General features: G+C 38.8%; 1 protein-coding gene across 4 annotated transcripts; it reads right to left on the reverse strand.

The window, feature by feature from the left end:
• Positions 1–308: 308 nt before the first annotated feature.
• C1D (C1D nuclear receptor corepressor) lies at positions 309–27711 on the reverse strand. Of its 4 annotated transcripts, none has more exons than XM_023552706.2 (6): positions 27648–27711; positions 20524–20598; positions 8361–8507; positions 7035–7101; positions 6429–6484; positions 309–3477 (listed from the first exon to the last, which is right to left on the reverse strand). In XM_023552706.2, exons 3-6 carry the CDS (start codon positions 8496–8498, stop codon positions 3313–3315), a joined length of 426 nt encoding a protein of 141 aa, XP_023408474.1. In that variant the 5' UTR covers positions 8499–8507; positions 20524–20598; positions 27648–27711; the 3' UTR covers positions 309–3312. The 4 variants fall into 4 exon arrangements, with proteins under 4 accessions (XP_023408474.1, XP_023408476.1, XP_003413699.1 ...); XM_023552708.2 differs by having other exon boundaries at positions 20524–20673; positions 27648–27694; XM_003413651.4 differs by lacking the exon at positions 27648–27711 and adding an exon at positions 26408–27618.

Raw genomic sequence — 27711 nt, forward strand, 5'->3', positions numbered from 1 at the left:
CAAAACAAGCACCTTAAAAAGGCACATGAAGTCAGTGGGTGGCTTCTCCAAAGAGTCGTCTATGACACTAAGCTCACTCTGACAGGAAAACTAACCTGCAAACCAAAAACATTCAAAGGCTTTTCTTCAAATCCTGCTAGCGAGCAATACTGAATTCATCAAGTAGTACAAATCTACAGCCTTCTATCATAAAGTCCTGTAAACTCTTCCCCTAACAAAATTGTTAATGCAGCTACAAAATGCTAACATACAAAATAAACAAAAGATGGCTTGTATCACCAAAGACAGAAGAGTTTTACACAAGAATCTACAGAAAATGTTTTTTATTAGGAACGCACATTCAGAACACATTTCTTTATACAGATTAGGTTGCTACCAAGGTCATTAGGTAAAAGAGGCACCGAATTGATCTGAGGGAGCTGACTATGCTGTGTGGATAATGAAGGAAGAAAAAGAGGCGCCATGCTTCCTTTTCTTCTCTTTACCTACCAAGCTTAGCCATTGCATGAGGCTGGGAATCACTGCTCAAATCTTTCTTAGTCACTGTCACTTTGTAAAGCCAGAATTTCTAATAATTAACTACATAACATTAGAATTTAACTATATAACAAGCTGCCTCCTGAAGCACCTTGTTCTCCAATGTCCTACTTAAGAAAAGAGGATCTATATTCAATACACTGTCCATTTTGTAAGGCCTTCCTACATTTCTAGTTAATTTTAAAAGCCTTATTTAGAAATAATACCAATTCATTTCTAATAGTTAAGTAGAATTTTTTAATCTGCAGTGTCTTAAAAACCAATCAACTTGATAAAAAAACAAAAAAACCAAACCCACTGCCAACAAGTCAATTCCGACTCGTAGAGACCTGTAGGACAGAGTAGAACTGCCACACATAGAGTTTCCAAGGAGCACCTGGTGGATCTGAACTACTGACCTTTTGGTTAGCAGTTACAGCACTTAACCACAACACCACCAGGGCTTCCAACCAACTTGATATAATCTCCTAATTCCAGTAACCCATAATTCAAGCTTCAATTTTTCTCTTAACATATTCTACTTTACTAAAATGAATTCCCATCCTGCAACTATGAACAGGAAGAAAACTGTATTTAAAATAATATAAAGACAAAAATGTCATTATTTAGCATGAGATTAACAGTCTAAAATTCTAGTCTTAAAAATATCTATAGCTGCAACCTCTCCAACTTGCTAATTCCCAAGAAATTAATAAAAGGGTATAATTAACATCTAAACTTAGAGCACACTGCCATTTGGAACAAACTACATTAACAATAACTATACCACAGTCAAATAGATCAACCCGTCACCTTTTATGGTTCTAAGGTTAATGAACACAATTTGTCATAAATGTTTCAGTAAGTCTGAGAAACTGAATTGAATGAAAAGACTACCTTTTTCACAACACTTTATAGAAGTAGACTAAAGGCTGAGTTGTCCTCTTTGGAACCTAATGCCCAGCACGGTATCTGGCCATGTGAATGTCATTAACGACACACAAAGAAACAATCCAATGCACTACTGCCATGCAGCTCCTTACATATTTGCTAAGTAATTAGTATTTAAAATTATACATAGTAAAATGGAACACATGAAAATCATCTTTTATTTCTAAGAGTAAACACTGAACAAATTACTTACTTAACAGTTTCCAATTTAACAGAACATAGAGTTGGACTTTCACAAATCGACAATTTGACTAGTGATTTTTTCCAAGTGTATAAACACTTTTCACTTAACACTTTTTTCTCTATGAAATGAGAAAATATACAGAAATGCCAGTTACAGGCTTATCTGCCACACGTGACACAGAGACACATATACTGCACTGAATCTTAATGATAACACTAATTTTCTCAAGCACAAGCGACTTTAAAGCAAACAGCTAGAAATTTGAAAGGATGGAAGTGAGAAAGGAGTGAAATAACTATAAACGTTCTTCCACTTCACAAACTGTCTGCCATCAGAGCCAGGAGAGACTTTCTGCCTCTCTCCGTGACTTCCTCTTCACGTGTCACAGAAAGAGTTCACCATGCTTTACAAAATCCATTACATTTTAAGACCATTTCCAATATCTGTTACCATAAATCAAGAAACCCATTTATTCAAGGTTACTTATGGAGAATTAATCACACAGAAAATTTTAACAACTCCTTTTTCAAAAATTAAAGTACTTTACTGTACTTGGCATTCCTGCACAGAGTGATGTGGACTCAAAGACTGAGCGCATTAAGGGTGTGCAATTAACATTCATGGGCTTGGACATAAAAACAGTGTAATATGGGGAATTCTCTGTAGCTGATACTCCAGAAAAATACATCAGAATATAAACACAATGTAATCTCCTTTGGATTTCTCCTTCTGCTTAAGTGGCATTAGGTAGCATAAGAAATTGTTCTGAAACACTAGTATGGACTCACACGGCCTCAAAAGCACACAAGCAAAAAATATGAAAATATTCGATCCAGAGAACTACGGGCAGTTATCTGAGGTATTATGCATCGAGAACAAAAATCCATGAATGTCTCCACTCGTGATGATTTCTAAAACCTATCTTCCTCATTTGGAAGGTAAATTTACTCAAGACAAAAACAGACCGGTCAGCTACACGACTTTTACTGATTAGGTACAGACGTTATGCCAAAATCAGCCATCAGCATACAGCCTCCTTTCCCACCTATACTTAATGAAATGTATTTTATTTTAAATGGGATGTAGAGGCAAAGTGCCAAGAATTAAAGTGTAACCTTAAAGTTTTAATTTCACACCTCAAATTTTTTTTAAAAAATTCCTAAAATCATGAACACATGATAAACTATACAGAAAAAAAAATCGACATTTAAGTCATTTTATACTTTCTTAACATTACACAGTGAAAACAGCTGTATTACATAGTGAAAACAGCCTTCAGATAGCACATTTCATAAGGTACATTTAAAATAGTACAAACATTTACAAAGAACATGTAACTTAAATTTCACAATTGTTTATAAAATGGTACTTGAAAGATTGACCCATATAAGGAAATCAGAGTTTCATATCAAGAGATGGTAAAGTATCATACACACAATGTTAAAAACCTCATAGCTCTCTACGGGAAAATCAAGAAAGGTAACCTAATCTCTCTGGAAAAAAAAATTATTCAGCATTACAAATTTCAAGTGTAAATTTTATATATGAATTCAGTAAGGAACACACTGAAACTTTGCAGGGCCCCATTAGCCATCATCTCTTTTGTGGAAAACAATAAAAATGATGTACTTTTTGAATATGTGTCCATCAAAACCAAAAAGTTAGTTTTTACTTTTTCCTTTATTGGCCACTTTTGATACATTTTTAGGTTTGGGTTCCCATAGGGCATTTTTTACAAATCTTGAAGCTGCCCCTCTGTCCAGCTTGCCAGCCTTCTTCTTGTCTGCTATTTCCTTGACTCTGTTCATGTATACTCTGATTCTTTCCTGAAAGATTAAAAAATAAAGAAAGGAAATAGATTTACTACGCTGTTCGGCACCATAGGGTTCTATTACACTCTACCTCGGCTAAATTCAACAGATACGTAGGTATTGCTTATTAAGTGCATGGTGCTAGGAAGTACAAGTAAACATGCCCCCTTGCTCTCCTGGAGTTCACAGTCGGCGGGGGAAGACAGGCATTAAAAAGTCATTTCAGAAGTGTTGTGAGTGTTTCAAAAGAGGAATGACTATACTAAGACACCACCACACAGATAACCATTCGATTGTTTATATGTCACTATAAATTTTTTGAAATTAGCATTAACGTAAATCCACATACTGTCTGTTTTGTATCTGAAGTCTACAACCTAAATTCTGACCTCTTGTATACTTGCAACACACATCAAACTAAACTTTCCTAAAATTTTTCTAAACAGAAAATGGATGGAGTGGTATTTAACTATTTCTTTTTTTGTTACCTTCTAGTGTCACAATTAAAATAGGCAGCATGAAAATGCACGGTCTTTTACTCAATATCATAGTTTTGATTGATAAGCACATGACGCTTCCTAATAAAACGTACAGTTCTCATCAGGCTTTACAAGGGGAGAAACAGAATATGTTGCTGTACCACTTGGAATCTTCTGAGACCATTAATCAGAATAAAGGGCTATCCTACCCTTCAACTGGAGAAATAAAGTTGACGACAGCCGTAAAATGGCAGAGTGAATGATCGATCACAGCTGAGCAGCAAGTTTCATTGAAATAATCAAAGCAGTTACATATATACAGAGAAAAATACAGAACCTTAAAATGTTTTAACTATAGAAGATAGACCACTCTGCTCAAACCTTCTGACAGCTCTCTATATCTCAGAATAAAGCCTAAAGCCCTTGCAATGGTGGCTACCAGCTGCAGCACAAACCCAGCCCAGCCCTGCCTAGCCCTGCCTAGCCCTGCCTCGGGGCCTCAGCCCTGCTTACTCCTCTACCTGGAAGGATCTTCCTTCAAGCATCCACAGAGCCACTCCCTGTCTTCTCTCCTGTCTGCTTAAATAATACCTTGTCAATCAGGTCCTGACTTTACCACTGAAAACTGCAATCCAACCCCCAGCACTACCAAGCCCTCTTACCCTACTCTATTTTGTTTCCTTTTTCCCACAGTACATGTAGCTTTCTAACACACTACATATTTCAGGTGTATTTATTGTCTGTTTCATTGTGTTTACTGTTTGTCCCTTCCACTAGATACAGTCTGGTGGGTGCCACAAGGACAGGGACATTTACCGGCTTTATTCACTGAGGAATCATCTCATTTGGAAATAATGCCTGGCACCCGGTAAGCATTCAAATATTTGTTGAATGAATAAACTATTGTCAACGGTCCTTTGCCTGTCTGTAATAAAAAATACAGCAAGTCCGTTTCCTCTCACACGCTAGCTCTGCGATCAATTAGTAATGTCTGTGACAAGGTCAGAAAGTGGAGCAGGTTTATATTGCTTGTTATTTGCTAACCCTGGTTCAGAATATGAATGTACTCCTCCAAAGAATGTGCTCTGAGGGGGAGGAAGATGGATGATCCTTTCCTTTCCCACTGACAATACGAGTATTAAAATACTCCAAATAACTGTGTTAAAGGAAAAAGGAATTTCATCCTCTTGGCTTTAAGAATATCATAAAGTTGAAAACAGATGACACAACCCACACTTCTTACAATTTAAAGCCACTATCACTGGTCAAACCATGATCTGCATATAATGCTGCTTTATACTTTTGCTTTAAATATTTTTCACAATTGCTATATTTTGTGTCCCCACCCCCCGCCGAAGAACTTTTAAAGAAAAGAAGAAAATGCCTCAGTCCACACACTGAACAAAATAAAGGCAACAGATTCACTCTATTCGTCCTTTCTTAAAAATAAATGGCCAAGTTATAAATAACACACACATCAACTACCATAAGACCTGAGAACAAGAACAGAATACAATGTCTAGTGCATTTCACATATGTATTTACCTTGTATTTTATATACACAAAGAATAGATTTATTAATAATATTCATAAAGCCAAGTCAAGAAGGTAACCATAAGTTTGATTTCTAATTTCTTCCTTCAAATTGAATGATTTAATTTTTGAAGTCAGCAAAAACTCCAAGATATCAGACCTTATATACTATACTTCCACATCTAAATGGGATACAAAGACAAACCTAGAAGATTTATTACAGGTTGTAAATATGTCACTAATACAGAATTACTGGACAGTACATATACAACTGGTGCCAAAAAAGCTTTTAGCTTTGTTGCTGAACTGGATTCTTTACTGCTGAGAAAATGAATTAATGGAGGAATTGAAAAGGCGGGGGAGAAACTTTCCCGTCTTTGCTAGTAAATCAACTAGACTGTACTTTTAAGCATTGTGTAAGAGTTAAAAAAAAAAAAAAACTATCCTAGAGATGAACAGGATTTCAAGAATTCATAGGAAAAATAATATGGAAGTTACAAATAATTGCTAGAATCATAACATTTTCCCATCTAAAGATTTATATTATATGGAACACCAATTCTCTCACACAGATAAGAGAAAGAAAAGCCAAAGACATGACGAGATCTGGCTCACTTTCAAAATTTCAATGTTAAATAATTTTGTTCCCCAAAATCAGTGTAATCAAGGTACTCCGGCTAAATTTCAAGAATACTAGAAGTCTATCAGGAGACAGTTTACCACGCACAACAAAAAAAAAAACAAACCAAACCCACTGCCGTCGAGTCGATTCCAACTCATAGCGACCCTATAAGACAGAGTAGAACTGCCCCATAGGGTTTCCAAGGAGCACTCGCTGGAGTTGAACTGCCGACCTTTTGGTTAGCAGCCGTCGCTCTTAACCACTATGCCACCAGGGTTTCCATGCACAACAACGTGTAAAATAAAAAGAAAATAAACTCATTGAAATCTTACCAATTCCTGCTTTACTGGATGTTCCTTAGGATTAACTCCCTGAGTTGCCAAATAAACTACAAGAGAAAGATTTTATGTAAGAAAATGGTGTATGTATTAACTAATTACAATTAAAAAACTCTAGCTATTTACAAAAAAGTAAAGTCACACAGGTGATTAATTAAATCTTAAATTCTTCAACCCATATGCAATATTAAATGTATGTGTGGCTCATGGGCATCTGGTATTCTGATTTAAAAGAAATAAATATCTGATTATTATTAAAACTGCCATAAATTATAATTATATTAAATATATATATATATATATATATGTATCTCAGGCAGGAAGGGACAGGAGCGGCTGAATGGACATGAGAAACCTGGGGTAGAAAGGGGAAGTGTGCTGTCACATCATAGGGATTGGAACTAGGGTCACATAACAATATGTGTATAAATTTTTATACGAGAAATTAACTTGAGCTGTAAACTTTTACCTAAAGCACAATAAAAAAGAAATTTCTGCTGAAACACTGCACACACACACACACACACACACACACACACACAATCACTTTGGTACAATAAATCATTTGCTTTCTAATTAGCTCCAGCGTAATACACTTACCCCAGAACATTGAATTTAATGTGTATGCAGAAACTAAATCCACCTTCGCTTGTTCAAGTGGATCCAGCTATTAAAAAAAGAAGAAAAATACACACGGACTTTGAGTACCATCAGTAACATTTTAAACTTTCACCAAGCACGATGTATCAAAGAAATATTTTTCTTTTTTTTTTTTCACTTTCTATAATTCAATAACCAAATGGTCTGGAAATAATTTGCAAAAAGAATAAGTTTTGTTAAACAGTGATTTTGGCCCACAAATTTTCACTTCAGGGTACTATCTTTAGTTAGACAAAGCAATGTGTGTAATCCAAGAAAAATTCTTTTGAATTATTTTAATTTGTGGAGTTATGATCTGGGCTTTGTATGTCAAAAGTGATTCATCAATATAAACATTGTACATGATGCATTTATGTATAAGAAGCAGGCTAAAACACTTAGGCAATACCAAAGACAGAGGAAACATAATGAGATTTGTTTTAGACTGTCAAAGTCAATTTACTGTTTTTGTCCTATAGGGTTTCCAGAAACCCAGATAACATCATTGTAATACTTAAAAGGTCAAAGACAGTCTGTCAAAAAGAATGCTGTGAGCACTCCTTTTATTTTTCAAAATCAAGTCAAAATAAAAATAGTTACAGGTTATAGTTAAGAAGCATTTTCTAAGGTTAGAGTTTTGTTTTTTTTTCCCTTAGAAATACTCAAATAAATATTGAGTTAAAATAAAAGGGGAAGGGGGAATGCATCACTAATCTATCTTAAAGTGTTAAAATAAAAGATGTCACTTTGAGGACTAAGGTGCCCCTGACTCAAGCCATGGTATTTTCAACCACCTCATATGCATGTAAAAGCTGGACAAGGAATAAGGAAGACTGAAAAATCGATGCCTTTGAATTATGGTGTTGACAACGAATATTGAATATACCATGGACTACCAGAATGAACAAATCTGTCTTGGAAGAAGTATGGCCAGAATGCTCCTTAGAAGTGGGGATGATGAGTCTTCCTCTCATGTACTCTGGGCATGTTATCAGGAGGGACCAGTCCCTGCCTGACGAAGGACCTCATGTTTGGTAAAGTCAAGGGTCAATGAAAAAGAGGAAGACCCTCAACAAGATGGACTGACACTGTGCCTGCAACCATGTGCTCCAACATAGCAATGATTGTGAGGATGGGCACAGGACTGGCCAGTGTTTTGTTCTGTTGTACATGGGGTCACTGTGAGTCGGAACTGACTTGATGGCCTAACATTTCCTCTTGTGTGTGTTTCATAAAACAGAACTGTTTTATAAGTTACCCCGTTAGGAATTAACATTTTTAAAATACCTTCTGCAACAACTCATTTCGAGAAACAGACATCATGGTCTTCAGCATCTCATCCACAGCACCAATGGAGTTTTCAAATGTTGATAAATATTCATGAATTTCTGCTGGATAGTCTTCATTAATTTCTTCACTTGCCATTATGAGCAACTGGAAAAAGAAAATAAAATCTTAGAATTCATATTAAAGAGACTGTTCTTCAGTTTACAAAAAAAAAAAAAAAAAATCAGGTCATATCATGAATTTCCAAAAGGTTAAAACCTGAAAATAATTAACAAATCTTCTTAGAATATAATTCTGAAGCAAAACCATTCAAACTTCCCCTCTCCTTAAGTTGTCTGGAAAAAGAAAAGGAAAGACAAGCAAAGAAAGGCAAAGAGCCCATCCAAGCCCACTGATACATATTAAACCTCAATGCTTTTAAAGCACTAGGACATGGGATATCGATAATCAAAATCCTGCATTTTAAAAACTTTCTGTTGAAGCTGAAGACCAAGCAAGGCAATGAAATTTTGGCAGTACATCCTCTAATGCCTCCTGAAGAAATGATAAGCAAACCTCTCTTTTTTAAAGACATATATATTTAATCTTTTTAAATTTAGGTGTTGATACAGGAACATATTATATTAAACTAAGAAATCTTAGGTCTGAAATAGCTCATGATTATTTATCACTAGAATCATTTTTCAAGTCTATATGTTTATGTCTATTCCTTAAGCTTCTTTCAAATATTAATAAGAAATTCAAAGAGTCCATAAATCCCATAAAGTCTGTAAGTAGAAAACAAAAAACTTGGGGGAAATAAACTACATTGTTTTCATTTAGGCTACACTATAACCTGGCAGCTCACTCTTTTAAAATTCACATTTATATCATAATATTCAATATCTATGTGAAAAAAGCAAAATCCATGTCAATGTATTTAATAAAGTATTCAAGACCAAATTTCAGAGGCAATCCTAAGCTGTATGTATCTTTAATTTTTTTTATTATTATTAATAGCTGAAAATCTTTTATACAGCTAACAACAACAAGAATGTGAAAAACAGCCAACAGCAGAGCAAAATGGAAGTAAAGAGACTTGGGCTTTCTGTCTTGCTTGATCACCTTACATAAATCAGGGAATCCCTGTGGGCTTCAAATTCCTCATCCATAAAATATGGCAGTTGGCCTAATTAACGATCTATAAAGTCCCTTACAGTTTAAATATTGAAACTATGTCATTTAATTTTAAAAAACACTATTTCAGTATTTAGTCACAATGTATCAGTATGTCTTCTGGATAAGCATATTCTACCAAGACATCTAGTTTCATTTCCAAAAAAAGAGTCAAGTAGTGAAGGGTCTATCTGACTACACTACCTGTGCTGTAAAGTCACTTACTATCCAACTGCTGTGCAACCGGCAATTCAATATGGGATTCTGATAAAAGAAACCCACATAGGAAAGAATGGTGACTTCCTGTTTTGAATGGTTAACTGAACACGTGTATTTGCCCAACATGCCTTCAAAATTCCTCCCATATGACAGAAGAAATACAAAAAAATAAGTCCATAGTAACGCTGGAAACCAAGAAGGGCACATACCCATCGGCAGATCTCACAGTAGAAATTTCTGTAGGCGAAACAGCAAACAGGCTCAGACTGACAGAAAACAGAGCCAAGGAACCTACAATCCCCTACAAACAAAAGAGAAGGCCACCAAAAAGAAAATACAGCTTTCCAGGAGAATCTAAGAATAACCCCAAGATGAAGGGCAGTAAGAGCTGGGCCATGAGGGCTGAAAACAGCTAAGCCAATCCTCGGGTCTGGGAAAGCAGGGCTCCAGCATTTGCTGCCGGGATGAAGGAGAAAGAACAAGGGATACACTCCAATATACAGAAGATTTAGTATTCTTTCTCTCTTGATGCAGAGTTTTAAACCAAAATATTTGAAAATCTGGATGAAAAGCATGGTGTGCTGAGAAAGTATCAATTACCAAAACTGACCTAAAAAGAAGTTGATAAATGAAATAAATTATTAACCACAGGGAAAAAAAATTTGGAAAAGTAGCCAAAAGTACCCTCCAAAGAGGCTCCAAGGCCTAGATTTTACAGGTAATTTCTTCTAACCCTCAAGACATAGATAATCCCTGTGGCATTTTACTGTTTAAGAACATAGAAAAAGATGGAAAACTTTGATAACTATTTCATTACATACACAAAAAATAATTCCAGGGTAATTAAAAATTTAAATGTACAAATGCATTGGAAGATTATGTAAAATGTTTATATAATCCAAATGAAACCCAAATGCTATACAACAAAATGGCTGACAGATTTAACTACATAAAAACTGAAAAAAACTTTATGGTAAAAGGATACCATAAACAAAATTAAAAGGCAGGAGACACCCTGGGAGAAAATATTTGCCAAAATACAACAAAGGATTAGATAAGATTATATAAAGCAATAAAAGAAATTAAAATAATGAAGAAATAATCATCCATCAGGTTGGCAATAATTTTAAATATTAGGAATATCCCACGTTAACAAGGGTACACCCTGATGGCGGAATATAAATCGGTACAGACTTAAAATGCACATACTCTTTGACTCAGGAAATCCTTTTAAGAATCCAGCCTACAGAAATCCTTGTACATATGCATATAAATTTATCAAAATGGACACCTCAAACTCTTCTCTGAATTTCCCTCTTTTCTCGCACCAATTTTCCCTCTCTACTGATCATTACCCATAAGCTTGAAACATGTTATTTTTCCACCTAAGACAAGAAACAAACAAAAGCTTTGACTCCATATCCCCCTCCAGCTGAAGCCCCATTTTCTCTCTCCCTTTTAAAACAAACTCCTCAAAAGAGTTGCTTATACTAAACACTCCCGCCCTTAAAAAAAAAAAAAAAAAAAAAACACCATTGCCAGGGAGTCGTTCTAACTTACAGCAACTCCATGTGTCAGAGTAGAACTGTGCTCTCAAGAGTTTTCAATGGCTGATTTTTCGCAAGGAGATCAGCAGGGCTTTCTTCCCAGGCACCTCTGGGTGGACTGGAACTGCCAATCTTCAGGTTAGCAGCCTGGTGCATTCCCTGTGGGACCACGACTGCCACCCACGGACTCCTTGCTTATACCCAAACCCAAACCCACTGCCGTCGAGTGGATTCCGACTCACAGCGACCCAGTAGTCTCTAATTCCTTCCCTTCCATTCTTTCTTGAATCTACTACAATCAGGCCCCCTACTTCACTCAAAATTGCTCTTGTCAAAACCACAACTCTCATGTTGCTAACTCCAACAGTCAATTCTGAGCTATCATTTGACCTCACTGACCCCCTTTTCCTCTTGACTTCTTGGACATCGCATTTTCTTGGTTTTCCTGCTACCGCACTGGCTGCTTTCTTGGTCTCCTTTACTACATCCTATCCTTACCTTCAGCCTCTTAATGGTGACATACTTCAAGGCCTGGCCTTGGTTATCTTTCTCTAATTTATTCCCAAGGTGAGTCTCCAGGCTTTAAATTGCGTTAATACACTGCTGTCTTTCCACTGAACTCCAAGTTTACATTTTCAAATGCCTACTATCTCCTGTTGGATGTCCAGTCAGATTCTCCAACTTTGTGTGCCCATAAACAAATTCCTAACCTTACCTATTGCAGCCTTCCACGTCTCAGTAAATAGGTCCTTCAACTGTCTAACTGTTCAGATTCAAAGTGTCAGAGTGATATCTGATTCCCCTCATCCTATCTTTAAAATAAATTCATAATCCAAGCACCTCCTACCAGCAACACTGCTACCACCCTGGTCCAATCACTATCATGTATTGCCTGGGTTGTTGCAAACCAAATAAGCAAAAACAACAAAAACACTACCATCGAGTCGATTCCAAGTCATGGAGACTTCACGTGTTACAGGGTAGAACTGAACTCCATAGGGTTTTCTTGGCTGTAATCTTTACAGAAGCAGATTGCCAGGCCTTTCTTCTGTGGCACCACGGAGTGGGTTCAAACCTCCAATCTTTTGATTAGTAGCAGGTGAACACAAACCATCTGACAACTCAGGAAAACTTGATTGTCTCAGCAGCCCCTTAAATGGCCTCCTTGCTCTATCATCTATTTACTATCAAGAAAGCAAAGCGATATCCAAAAGTCTAAGTCAGAGTACGTCACACCTCGGCCAGAAACTCACCCAGAGAGACAAAGTCCTTACAATGGCCTGTAAGAAAGACTCATGCAATCTGTCCAACTGCCTTTGCCTTCTGTGACTTTGTCCCCTCCCCTTGCTCATTTCACTCCAGCCACAACTGCTTCATTGCTCTTTCTCCATCGTATCAGCATGCCTCTTACCTCGGGGCCTTTGTACGTCTTCTCCTCGTCCTAGAATGCTCTCCTCCCCCTCTCCATTGTCCCCGAGTAGCTTCGTAGCCTGCACCAGATCTCTGCTCAAGTGTCATCTACTGGTGAATCTTTCCTGACCACTGTAATTTAGTGAACGAGCCCTGGTGGCACAGTGGTTAAGCATTCGGCTGCTAACTGAAAGGTTGGTGGTTCAAATCCACCAGCCACTGCACAGAAAAAAGATGTGGCAATCTGCTTCCATAAAGATTACAGCCTTGGAAACCCTATGGGGCAGTTCTACTCTGTCCTATAGGGTCGCTATGAGTTAGAATCGACTCCATGGCAACAGGTTTTTCTATTTTAAGTTGCACACCTCTCCCCTCACTTCTGGCACTCCCTATCTCTTTCCCTACCTTACAGTCCTCAACAGCATTATCACCATCTGACATTTTTTTTTAATTCATTTATTGTCTGTTTACCCCCTAAAAGGGGCCTTCCTGGTGCAGTGGTTAAGAGCTCGGTTGCTAACCAAAAGGTGGGCAGTTCGAATTCACCAGCAGCTCCTTGGAAACCCTATGGGGCAGGCAGTTCTACTCTGTCCTACAGGGTCACTATGAGTCGGAATCAACTTGATGGCAACGGGCTTCGGCTTGGACCCCCTAAAAACCATAGCTACGTAAGAGTAGGAATTTTGTTCTGTTTTGTTCGCTGCTATATCCCTAGCACTGCCTGGCACACAGCAGTCAGTAAACATTTCTTGAATAAATAGACTGTAACAAAATACTGAAAATAATCCAAATGTTCATTGACAGGGAAGTGGTTCAATGAATTACAGCACATGCACCTAAGGGAATATTATACCCAGCACCAATGGCCAGTAAAAATAAAGAATAAATCCACAAGCACTGACACATCACGACAGCTGGAAACAGCTCTGCAACGTTGTGCACACCACATGATGTGTCTGCCCTGGTGCCGTTTGTTTACAAAAAAGAACTTGTACGTGTGTACACACAGACAGAGGTCTGGAAGGAGAAATTCAAACAACAGATAGGTTTTAGGGGAGAAGATTAAAGAAGGCCTGTTTTTTTTTTAAACTCTCCATTCTGTTTTGTTTAAATTTTGTTATTTCAAAAAGTGTGTTTGAAAATTGTAGTTAAAAATAAACGACCACTAAATTTAAATAAAGGCATACTTTTATAAAGTATTTTGGCTTTTAACAAATACTGCACATCTGAAAAATACAAGAAGGCCTTTATTTAAATGTGATAGTTTTCATCCAACTTTTCTATTAGAAAATATTTCCCCCCTTCAGAATTACAGTGGGGCTTTTTCCTGTAATTATTCCCTGTCCCAAAGCCCCAATCAACAAGCAGTTATTTATTGTTAACATGGGTTAGGGTGAACATTGAAAGCAAGGCTGTAAGTAAGAATAATCACTCTTATTAAATCTAAACTGAACTATTTGACTTTTTCCAAACTAAAAAATAAAGGCAAGGCAGACTAACAAATAAAGGGTCTCCTAACCCTAATTCAAATGGTTTCTACTATTATAGATTAGAGTTTCTGAGTATTTGCTCCTTCCACAGGAAAAGCCGGGAAACGTTCCTCTGTCCCCTTGCTACCCCAACCCCAGGATGAAGCAGTGACCCCTCTGGTAGCAACAGCCACAGGCGACACGTGAACAGCACAGACTATGTGCCAGGCACTCTTCGGAGCACTCCACACACTCATCAAGCCCTCAGAGAGAAAGATGCTCAGCCATGGTGGGCTTTTAAGGAGCTAGCCCAAGGTTGTACAATGTAAAATTTCCAAAGAAGAGAAAGAGCCCACCTACCTCTGCTCCTCACTCCCCTCCCTGGTCCTATGTGTACTCCTCACCCCTCCACCTGTTGCTGTATGCTATTGATTCGATTCTGACTCATGACGACCCCATGTGACAGAGTAGAATAACCCCACAGGGTTTCCTTGGCTGTCATCTTCACAGAAGCAGACTGCCAGGTTTTCCACCCACAGAGCCACTGGATGGGTTTGAACTGCCAACCTTTCAGTTAGCAGCCAAGAATTGCACCATCAGGGCTCCTTACCCCTCCACCTCCTCCTTCTAAAGTACCAGCTGCAGAGGAGGAAACAAAGGAACAGGGCATGAGAAAACATGCTTCTCTTCACCCCTCAGTAAGATCTGGCTGAGAGAGACTAAAGGGCAGAGGGGAGGGATCTTGCTCATCCCTAAAACCCATTGCTGTGGAGCTGATTCTGACTCATTCATCCCTATAAGACTGTTATTGCCACTCCCCCTGCCCGTCCTCTCATTGGTCACGGAAGCCACAGTACTAACAGGAGAAAAGGAAGGGTGCTCAGCATTGTCCACAGAACTGAAATTACCACCTCCCTCTCCCCCTCTATTCTGTATCTCAGCAAGCTCGGTCCAGCCAGAAGCCTAGGATTCACTCCTGACTCCTTCCTCAGGCTTCATATCCAATCAGTACTGGCAACAGGACTCCTTAATCTACTTGCACCACAAGCTTTCCTCCATTCTCACTGCCTAATTATGTCACAGCCCTTGAGTAATCTCCCTACTGCCACTACCAATTGTACATGGAGTCCCTGGGTGGTGCAAATGGTTGACAAGCTCAGCTGCTAACCAAAAGGCTGGAGGCTCAAGTCCACCCAAAGGTGCCACAGAAGAAAAGCCTGGTGATCTACTTCCAAAAGGAGAGCCATTGAAAACTCTGTGGATCACAGAGCTACTCTGACACACATGGGGTTGCCATGAGTTGGAATCAATTCAATGGCATCTGGCTTGCTAATTTTAGAGTGTTACAAAATAAGATTTTTCTATGTACTCTGGTCATGGTACTCCCTGCTTAAAATCCTGTAGTAGATACTAAAGGTATTTCTGAGCACAGAGAAGCAAGGAATACTCCTGAACTCATTCTATGAAGCCCGCATAACCCTGATACAAAAACCAGGTAAAAACACCACAAAAAAGAAAATTACAAACCAATGTCCCTCATGAACACAGGCGCAAAAATCCCCAACAAAATTCTAGCCAATCGAATTCAACACGTCAAAAAAATAATTCACCATGACCAAGTGGGATTCATACCAGGTATGTAGGGATGGTTCAACATTACAAAAACAATCAACGTAATACATCACATAAATAAAACAGAAGGTAAGAACCACATGATCTTATCAATTGATGCAGAAAAAGCAACTGACAAAGTTCAACATCCATTCATGATAAAAACTCTCAGCAAAATAGGAATAGAAGGTAAATTCCTCAATATAATAAAGGGCATTTATACAAACTCAACAGCCGACATCATCCTAAACAGACAGATTCTGAAAGCATTCCCCTTGAGAATGGTAACCAGACACGGATGCCCTTTATCACCACTCTTATTCAACATTGTGCTGGAGGTCCTAGCCAGGACAATAAGGCAAGAAAAAGAAATAAAGGGCATTTAAATTGGTAAGGAAGAAGTAAAAGTATCCCTATTTGTCCCCAAACCTTCTGCTGGCACAGGACAGGAACCATCCCCGAAGATAACTCATCAGACATGAAAGGGACTGGACAGTGGGTAGGAGAGAGATGCTGATGAAGAGTGAGCTAACTGTATCAGGTGGACACTTGAGACTGTGTTGGCATCTCCTGTCTGGAGGGGGGATGGAAGGATAGAGAGAGAGTTGGAAGCTGGAAAAATTGTCACGAAAGGAGAGACTGGAAGGGCTGACTCATTAGGGGGAGAGCAAGTGGGAGTACGGAGTAAGATGTATATAAACTTATACGTGACAGTCTGACTTGATTTGTAAATGTTCACTTGAAGCTCAATAAAAGTTAATAAAAAAAAAAAAAAGTATCCCTATTTGCAGATGATACAATCTTATACACAGAAAACCCCAAAGAATCTACAAGAAAACTACCAGAACTAATAGAAGATTTCAGCAAAGTATCAGGATATAAGGTAAACATACAAAAATCAGTTGGATTCCTGTACACCAACAAAAAAGAACTTCGAAGAGGAAATCACCAAATCAATACCATTTACAATAAACCCCAAGAAGATAAAATACTTAGGAATAAACCTAACCAGAGATGTAAAAGGCCTATACAAAGAAAATTACAAGACACTACTGCAAGAAACCAAAAGAGACCTACGTAAGTGGAAAAACATACCTTGCTCGTGGATAGGAAGACAACACTGTGAAAATGTCAAATTCTACCCAAAGCGATCTACAGATACAATGCAATCCTAATCCAAATTCCAATGACATTTTTTAACAAGATGGAGAAACAAATCACCAAATTCACAGGGAAAGGGGAGAGGCCCTGGATAGGCACTACTGAATAAGAAGAACAAAGTGGGAGGCCTCACACTACCTGATTTTAGAACCTAGTATATCGCCACGGTAGTCAAAATAGCCTGGTATTGGTTCCATAATAGGTACATGGACCAATGGAACACAACTGAGAATCCAGACGTAAATTCATCCACCTACAAGCAGTAATATTTGATAAAGGCCCAAAATCCATTAAATGGGGAAAAGGCAGTCTCTTTAACAAATGGTGCTGGCATAACTGAATATCCACCTGCAAAAAAAGGAAACAAGACCCATACCTCACACCACATACAAAAACTAACTCAAAATGGATAAAGACCTAAATATAAAATCTAAAAAGATAAAGATCATGGAAGAAAAAATAGACAATGCTAGGAGCCCTAATACACGGCATAAACAGAATACAAAACGTAACTAACAAGCCACAAACACCAGGAGAGAAACTAGATAACTGAGAGCTCCCAAAAATCAAACACTTATGCTCATCCAAAGACTTCACCAAAAAAGTAAAAAGACAACCTATAGACTGGGAAAAAAAAATTGACTATGACATATCCAATAAGGGTCTAACCTCTAAAATCTACAACATACTACAACACCTCAACAAGAAAAAAGACAAGCCAATTAAAAAATGGGCAAAGGATATAAACAGACACTTCACTGAAGAAGACATTCAGGCAGCTAACAGGTACATGAGGAAATGCTCATGATCATTAGCCATCAGAGAAATGCAAATCAAAACTACAATGAGATACCATCTCACCCCAACAAGGCTAGCACTAATCCAAAAAACACAAAATAATAAATGTTACAGAAGTTGTGGAGAGACTGGGAACACTTATACACTGCTGGTGGGAATGTAAAATGGTACAACCACTTTGGAAATTGATTTGGTGCTTCCTTAAAAAGCGAGAAATAGAACTACTATATGACCCAGCAATCCTACTCCTTGGAATATATCCTAAAGAAATAAAAGCCATCACATGAATAGATATATGCACACTCACGTTCACTGCAGTACTGTTCACAATAGCAAAAAGATGGAAACAACCCTGGTGCCCATCAACAGATGAATGGATAAACAAATTATGGTATATTCACACAAGGGAATACTAAGCAATGATAAAGAACAATGGTGAATCCGGGAAACATCTCACGACATGGATGAATCTAGACAGCACTATGCTGAGCGAAATTAGACAGTTGCAAAAGGACAAATATTGTATGAGACCACTATAATAAGGACTCGAGAAAAGGTTTAAACACAGAAGAAAACAGTCTTTGATGGTTATGAGAGTAGTGAGGGGCAGAGAGGGGAATTCACTAACTAGATAGTACACAAGAATTAGGAAAAGGGAAGGACGACACACAATACAGGGGAAATTAGCACAAATGGATTAAACCAAAAGCTAAGAAGTTTCCTGAACGCAACCAAACACTTCAAGGGACAGAGTAGCAAGGGCCGGGCTCTGGAGACCATGGTTTCAGGGGACATCTAGGTCAATCAGCATAACAAAGTTTATTAAGAAAATGTTCTGCATCCCACTTCGGTGAGTGGTGTCTTGGGTCTTAAAAGCCAGCAAGCAGCCATCTAAGATGCATCAATTGGTCCCAACCCATCTGGAGCAAAGGAGAACGAAGAACACCAAAGACACAAGGAAAATATTAGCCCAAAAGATAAAAGAGCTACATAAGCCAGAGACCAGAAGAACTAGATGGTACCCAGATACCACCAATGACCGCCCTGAGCAGGGAATAAAACAGAGAGTCCCTGACAGAGCAGGACAAAAGTGTGCAGAACTCAAATTCATGTAAAAAGACCAGACTTAATGGTTTGACCGAGACTAGAGGAAACCCAGAAGACATGGCCCCTGAACTCTCTGTTAACCCAGAACTAAAACCATTCCCGAAGCCAACTATTCAGGCAAAGATTGGACTGGACAATAAGGCATAAAATGATACTCATGAAGAGTGTGCTTCTTAGTTCAAGTAGATACACGAGACTAAATGGGCAGCTCCTGTCTGGAAGTGGGATGAGAAGGCAGAAAGGGATAGGAGCTGGCTGAATGGATGCAGGAAACCCAGGGTAGAAACTGGGAGTGTGCTATCTCATTATTGGGATTATAACTAGGATCATATAACAATATGTGTATAACTTTTTCTATGAGAAATTAACTTGAGCTATAAACTTTCACCTAAAGCACAATTAAAAAAAAAAAAAAAAAGAACCACAAAAGTATAAAAAAATCCTGTAGTAGTTCCCAAACATCTTGAGAAAATATTCCAAACTCCTTGGCATGGCTTACAAGGCTCATCATGATGTGGTCTGTGCTTATCTGTCTAACCTCATCTTTCATCAATTCCCCCCTCCAATTCTATTAACTGTAGCCATGTGAGCTAATGGCAGTTTTCCAAATATGCCATACTCTGTCACTCTAAACCACACTCCACGTGGTTCTCTACTTTTGGTTCTCTCTGAAAACATCATTCCCACTCTACTTTACTCAAAGCCTGTGTCTTAAGCTGAATTCTCTAGAGAAGCAAAACCAGTAAGGTGTATATATAGAGAGATTTATCTCAAGGAAATGGCTCACACGGTTGTGGAGGCTGGCAAGTCCCAAATCCATGGGTTAGACATCAGGCGGAAGGCTTCTCCCAGGAAGGGCAAGTTGGAACTCATGACACAGGCTGACACTGCTGTCCACAGGTAAAATTTCTTCTGATTTTTCAGGGAAGCCTCAGCTCTGCTTTTAAGGCTTTTCAGCTGATTGAATCAAGGCCACCCAGATTATCTAGGATAATCTCCCTTAAAGTCAACTGATTATAGATCTTAATCATAATCTTTCACCTTCACAACAACCACCTAGGTTAGTGTTTGATTGAATAACTGGGGACTGACACATCAATAAGACCATCCCACTCCCTTAAGCCTCCCTACAGCAAAAAAAGACTACTCCTGGTATCATCACAAATCGTCACTCTGATGGCATTTTCCCATAACCTTGTGATTCTTGTTAGGTTCCCAAGTAATAAAACTACTCTTCAAATGCCAATTAATACATGTAGAATAAATGACTATATATATATATATACATATTTTTAAAATCACCATTCTGCAGCCCCTAATGAAACGAGTCAGAATCGACTAGATGGCAATGGGTCGGGCTAATGGAATAACAGATGCAGGCAATGACATCCAACAGACAACAGAACGGTGAGAGGTTTACAATGGAGGGAAGAGGCCGTCACTACCTGAACCAGCTGAGCAATCTTAACAGCACTCTCATATAAAGGAAAAATAAGTAATGGCATGGGGAAAAAAAAAGAAAGTGAAGGCAGAAGAAATAACTGCTCTCTCTAGATTAAGAGACATAAGAGGCATAATAACCAAATAGAATGTGTACACTTTTGCCTTAGCCTGGGCTCTCTAGAGAAGAAAAACCAATGAAGCGTGTATAGACAGAGAGAGATTGATCTCAAGGGAATGGCTTACCGTGGTTGTAGCAGCTGGCACGTCCCAAGTCCCTGGGTGAGGTGTCAGGCTGGAGGCTTCTCCTGACTCACGTAGCTGCAGAATCCAAGATTGGCAGGTAAGACAGCAGGCTGATGGCTCCAGTCCCAAGAACCACAGGTCAGATGACGACTAGCCAGACGCAGAATCCAAAGTGAGCAAAGGCCAGCATGCTTTGCCAGAACATCCTTATATAGTGCATGCAGGCCACACCCCAAGGAAACTCCTCTTACAACTGATTGGCTGATCACATCAGATCCTATCATGGCGGTGATTACGTTAGGTAGGATAACGAAATCATTACATAACTGCCAAACCACTGGGAATCATGGCCCAGCCAAGTTACCACACAACCTCAACCACCACAACTTTGTTTGGATCTTGACTCAACAAGCGTAAAAAGACACTGTGAGAGAAAGAAATCTGAATGTGGACCGGGTATTAGACGGTACAAAGAAAGTACTGATAATTTTGTCAGCTATGATAATGGTATTATAGTTACATAAGAAAATATCTCTATTATCTAAGGATGCATACTGAATTATACAGGATAAAATTAGATAACATTTTAAATTTGCTTTAAAAAAAAAAAAAAGCATCCATGGACTACTTACACTTTGGAAGCAAAGATACAAACCTATGTACATTGTTTCTATAGTGAATTAAATAGCTAACTCACAAATTAATTTTTGGAACACAACTTGTTCATAACTTGGGGGTTACCGAAACAGAAAGCATGTAGGCTAGAAGAGCTAAGCAACTCTATTGTATCTCGTTTCAGTTTCAAATACAATTGAGGGTGAAGGGGAGACAGGTTACTAGGTGCTCACCTGATCTGTGATAGTTGGTGAACAAAGTTTATAAAAACTAGACAGTCTGCGGCCTCAAATGAGGTTTGTATTACTGACACTTCCAGCAAAGGCTGACATTCCAGAGTAAGTAATTATTTCAAAGACGTCACAAAGTTCCCTTTAAAAAAAAAAATCCTGATTCCTGTGTCTTTACCTGGCCCTTATAAAAACATTGTGTGCTGTCATGTTGACTCCAGTTCATAATAGCTACCCCATAAAAAAAAAAAAAATTTTTTTTTTTTTTATAGGACAGAGTAAAACTGCCTCGTAGGATTTCCTCGGCAGTAATCTTTACAGGTGCAGACCACCAGGTCTTTTCTCCCCCAGAGTGGCTGGTGGATTGAACCTCCAACCTTTCAGTAGCAGCAGAGTGCTTAACTATTGTGCCACCAGGGCTCCTTATAAAAATGAATGCATGTGAAAATAAGGAAATAAATAAGTAAAGTTTAAAGTCAAATAAAAAACTAGGGGAAAATATCTAAAACATTGATAGTACCTAATTAATAATTAATTTTTTTGGTGTTTTAATAAAAGCAAAGCAGTTCTGGATCTGCTCCTGTAAAGATTACAGCCTACAAAGCCCTATGGGGCAGTTCTACTCTGTTCTACAGGGTCCCTATCAGTCGGAACTGACTGGAGGGCACACAACAACAAAACTGTGGGCAAAAATGAGGAGCAGCAGCCTCCCACTCACTGTTAGTTAGAGTGTAACCTGATACAGCAATTTTGCAAGGCAATATGGCACTGTGTTGCAAAGCTGTATATGCACGTACTCTTTGACCCAGCAATTTTACTTCTAAAAATGTACACACTCACACAAGATAATACTCAAGGACATCCACTGCCACACTCTTTAAAAGAGTGAAACCCCTTAAAGTATCCATTAATAGGAGCCAGCTAAATAAATTATAATATATCCATTCAATAACATACTCTGCAGCAGTTAAGAAGTATGAAGTAGAGCTTAGAAAGGTTCCTAAAACATATTAGGCAAAGAAAATTTAAAGAACAACATGTATAACACCTCTCATTTGTTTTTAAGAAAAACCAGATACCTGAGCAATGAGTGGGGAGGTATACTAGCTGTTAACTGTGAATACTTTCAGGAAACAAAAGGTAGGAAGGTGAGGAGGCACATTTCATTTTATCCTCTCTGAATTATGACTTTTAGACAATATATAACTTATATCATGACTTATAGTACAATAATAAAAAAGTATATAATTGTATAAATAAAAAGTTCAGTTACCTGAAAATTTACTTTATTCCCAAATACACCCGATAAAATGTCACCGTTTCCCCCTTGAGCAGCTACAGTCAAACTTACATTCTTTAGCTTAATTATATTCAAAGAACCATAAGAATGTAGTTCCTTCCCTGCCCCTAATTTTGCTAGCCACCATGCAGCTTCCTCCCAGTCCATTTTCTACCTATTCTTAGGCTACAAAACCTCTTTGGCCCTCACTTCTCTCCTACACATCCACAGCTCCCACCCAGCTGTTTTAAACATGCTTTTACAAGTCCTTATCTTTCCTCTGTGCCCATTAGCTAATTCCCAACCATGGGTAACCATTCTAGGTACACCGTGCTAAGGAAAATCACAAAAGTCACAGATTAATGCTACCTAACCTCAACCAGGTCCCCTCTCAATTGCTTGGTAATTCCTTTATTGATCCCTGACTCCCTCCTCAGCACATACTCTGCAATGCCATGTACGTGAATTACATTTACTGAACATATGACTACATGTCAGGCACTAAGAACTCATTTACTCAGTAGATATTTATTTAACATCTATGGCGTCTGCTGCCCTGATACTTGGAATATAATGGTGAGCAAAAACTTGTCTTCATTGGGCTTATACTCTAGTGGAGATGATAGACATTAATCAAGTAATCACAGAAGGATAGAATTACAACAATGATATGGAGAGATACACGGTGCTATTAACTAGATAACTAGTGGACGTGACAATCTGAGGGATGAGCAGATGCCTCCTTGAGACAGCATTCTTCACAATGGAACTGAGTTAAGCGAGTGAAAAGGGAAAGGGGGTGTGCACCACTGTTCATTGCAGCACTATTCACAATCGCCAAAAGGTGGAAGCAACCAAAATGTCCACCCACAGATGAATGGATAAACAAAATGTGGTGTATACATACAGTGGAATGTTGTTGTCGTTAGATGCTATCAAGTCAATTCCAACCCATGGCAAGCCTGTGTGTGCAGAGTAGAACTGCACTCCATAGTGTGACCTTTCAGAAGCAGATTGCCAGGCCTGTCTTCCTAGGTGCCTCAACTAGTAGTCAAGCACTTAATTGTTTGCACCACCCAGGGAAACCAAAGAAATATTAGTTATAAAGAGAAATGCAGTCCTGATACATAGCACAATGTGGGTGGACCCTGAAAACATTATGCTGAGCGGAACTAGTCAGTCACAAAAGGACAAATGCAGAATGATATCACTTACATGAAACAAGCAAATATATTGTTGCTGTTATTAGTAGCGATGGAATTGATTCCAACTCATGGCGACCCCATGTGTGCAGAAAAGAACTGCTCCATAGGGTTTTCAAGGCTGTGACCTCTCAGAAGCAGATCACCAGGCCTGTCTTCCCAGGCACCTCTGAGTAGGTCCGAGCCACCCTCTCTGCCAGTAGTCAAAGGCTAAACCCTTTGTGCCACCCAGGGACTCCATAGCAAACATACAGAAATCAAAAATTATCAGTGGTTACCAGAGGTGAGAAGGAGAGGGAAAGAGCGAGTTTATCCTAAGAGGGCAGTTTATGTTGGTGGTAGGATAATTAGGAAAAGGATAGCAAGAATGGTTACACAACTTGAAGAATGTACTAATCAATGTCCCTGAATTATACATGTAGAAATTGTTGAATTGGTATATGTTTTGTTGTATAAATTTTCACAATTAAAAAAAGAAAGAGAAAAGGGAGGGTCAGGGAGTTCTCACAATTCTATGGTTGGGAACTAATATTAGCCTCACTTCACGGATGATGTAACAGAAACAAAGGTCACAGGGCTAAGAAGTGGCAAAGCTGGGCTGGGTGGAATGGAATGCAGGTCTAACGGGGGTGGGGTATCTCCCACAAATTCCTCCAGTGGCTTCTCACCCTTTCAATACAAAATCCTCTTTCGCATGACACATGAAGTCGTTCCAAGTCTGGCCCCCTCACTCTTCCAGCCTTAATTCCCAACTTCCTACTGCCCCCCAATATCAAATACAACTTCTGTTCCAGTCATGATTCCCCAATTATATGCCTTTCACAGGCCTTTCCCTCTACCTGGAGTGTCCCCTCCCTGCCCTATGCCCCATCTTCTGAGCCTAGTGAAACCTATTAATCTTTTACAACCCACATCAGACGCCCCGTCCTCTATAAAGGCTTCCACATCTCCCAAGCAAAGGCAGTCCCCTTTTCCTCTTTGCTCCCAAGCTTCTCTGAATATACTTGTAATCTACTACAGTTATCACATTGGTTTGTGACTGCCTGCTGATATGCTCACATATCCATCAATAACTCTCCTCTTGTATCTTGTAAAATCCAATAGCAACAGTCCTCATCTTGACACAATTAAACACATTACTCCGCCCTGAATTTCATGACCACACTCTTAAAACTGTCCTGGTCCCTTGCTGGCTGTTCAGTCTGTCTCCTTTGCTGGTTCTTCTTCCTCTCCCCAACTTGTAAATGCTAGAGTACCCAAGGATTCAGGCCTTGTGCCTCTTGACTTTTCTATCTACATTCACTCCTGTGATGACTGTCCCCAGTGTCCCAAAAAATCCCAAACCCACCGCCATCAAGTCGATTCCGACTCACAGAGACCCTATAGGACAGAGTAGAACTGCCCCATAGAGTTTCCAAGGAGCGCCTGGCGGATTCAAACTGCCGACCTTTTGGTTAGCAGCTGTGGCACTTAACCACTATGCCACCAGGGTCCCCAGTGTACACAATTTTAAATACCATCTGTTCACTGACAGCTCCCAAATTTTTTTTCCATTTCTCCCCTGAACTCTAAACTCAGTATACTCAACTGCCTACTCAACATTTCCACTTGGATGACTAACAGACATCTCAAACCTAACACATCCATAAATGAACAGCTATCCTCCCCCACAAACCTGCTCCTCCCAGTTTCCCTCTTCCCAGGTAACGGCATTTCCACCCTTCTAAAAAAAAAAAAAAAAAAAAAAATTTTTTTTTTTTTTTGTTAGTTGCTTAAGCCCAAAACTTCAATTATCTTTCTCTCACACCCTACGTTCAATCCAAAAGCACATCTTTTTGGCTCTAGGTACAAAATACATCCAAAATTGAACAACTATTTACCAACTTCACTTCTTACCACCCTGTTAAGCCACTATCTTTTCATCTGAATTATAACAAGGCCGTCTTAATTAGTCTCCTGGAGTTCACACACTCCCACCCCCAGCATTCTATTCTTAACGCAGTAGTCAGGGTGATCCTGTTAAAACCTAAGTCAGATCATGTCACTCCTCTGCTCAGAACCTTCTTCTGGTAATTCGCTCACCAGCAACTGTTTCTTCAAGGCTAGATTCATGGTGGATCACACTTTATCACCACATCACTAACACAATGTCTTGTCACATATTAGGTACTTAGGAACTATCTGTGAACTGACTAAAACCAATCAAAGCAAACTAGGACCAAATTATGGAGAATCTTAATATCAGATTATTAGGAAATCACCACAGGGGTCCAAAAGAAAAATATAAGATAAATGTACATTCTGGGGCTGTTTCCATCCTTAGTTGAGTTTCACACAGTTATGAACTAAATCAGAGAATAAATCTAACACAATTGTTTACTGGAACTACAGAGCCATCTGCAGATGTTGCACCATCATTCCATTACTGTAATGTCGCTTTTGCACTGCATTAGAAAATACTAGTAAAACGCAAACACAGCAAGCTCTCGATAAATACTGCTATCTTGGCAGATAGTGAATCCATGCTAGTGTCATTTGTAATTTTCTTTCAGACTTACATTAAAATCCCTGAGAACAGACTTCTTCCTTTTCTAATGAAGATGTTAAACTCTAAACACAGATCTATCCCGAAGTCTGATAATGGAAAGATATATAAAATTACAAAAAGGTTACTAAGATTGGGATAAGTAATTACATCAGGTTAGAGTGAATTACTTCTATTTGATGTTACACTCAATGCATTAGTTAGTAATATTAGTTATGATTTTATTAAAGTGAAAATGACCAAAGTAGTTAAGACCTCTCAGCATCTCAACTATGATATATACACAGCTATTTGATGGCAACTATAACACCTTTGGACTCTGATAATTTGTTTCATTTTGAAAAAAATCACTGCTTATCGTTTATCATTATTTTATTTTTCAACAAAACAATGATTTCTAACATTTCTCCAAGGTTCTCTGAGTGTCAGTAAGCACACTTTCGGATCAGACATCAACTTATGGTTAAGTCTCCATTCAGTGTCGTATCAGAAAGTTCAACTAAGTTGATTAAAAAAAAAAAACAAAAACCGTTGTCGTCAAGTGGATTTCGACTCATAGCGACCCTATAGGGTTAATAACTTACAGGTTAATAAGTGGGTAGCAAAGATCTCATTGGGACAAATATATTTTTATCTAGCCAAAACTAAATTGAAGTCGACAAACATGAAGACATTAAAAACATTTTCAAAAAGAAGTTTGAGTGATCTGAACTATTAAAAAAAAATTTTTTTTTTCTTGAGAGTATTCGCTACAGACTTCAACTGAGAGTCTAAACTTAGCCCATCATCTCAGGTAGTAGCAGGCAGTTCGTGATTATGGAGTGCATGATAAACGCAGATAACACAGAAAAGTTACTCCCCTACACGTTCCACTTCAGCCTTCCTCCCTAAACAAGGTTTTATGGTAGCTAATAACTGCAAAGACATGTGTTTTTATTTTTCCGCCTTCTAATATTTGAGAGGCAGAGCTAAGAAACAAAGAAAAAGCTAAAAGCAGAATCAAAAGCGAGAAGTGAGGAGCCAACGTAAGCCACAACCCAGCAAGCAGCCACAGGACAAGCAGAAGTAGGGCTCCTGCAACAATGCTGCCCCTAATCCTCAGATGTGAGGGATAGCATTCCCGAAGGACACGTAGCCGGACCCCGATCCTCACAGTCAAGCCGGGAAATGAAAGGGGGACAGGTCCTAGGAGAGGAGAAGCACACTTAAGCTGCAGCAGGAGAAAACCTCAAACCCCAGCTATGGAACGATACCTCGCTGGCCTTGGAATCCGTCTTCCGGGAAGCGGTCGAGCAGCGATGACGTCACGGAGCGCAG

The sequence above is a fragment of the Loxodonta africana genome, chromosome 15 (genome assembly GCF_030014295.1).
Source record: "Loxodonta africana isolate mLoxAfr1 chromosome 15, mLoxAfr1.hap2, whole genome shotgun sequence".
NCBI lineage: Eukaryota > Metazoa > Chordata > Mammalia > Proboscidea > Elephantidae > Loxodonta > Loxodonta africana.

Bases quoted from the DNA above. Each gene is read 5' to 3' on its own strand.
- C1D (XM_023552706.2), bottom strand. From the start codon at position 8,498: ATGGCAAGTGAAGAAATTAATGAAGACTATCCAGCAGAAATTCATGAA. The intron at 7,102-8,360 runs GTATTTTAAAAA...TTTTTTTAATAG, and splicing joins GAAATGAGTTGTTGCAGAAG to CTGGATCCACTTGAACAAGC. The intron at 3,478-6,428 runs GTAAGATTTCAA...TTAATCTTTCAG, and splicing joins ATCCAGTAAAGCAGGAATTG to GAAAGAATCAGAGTATACAT.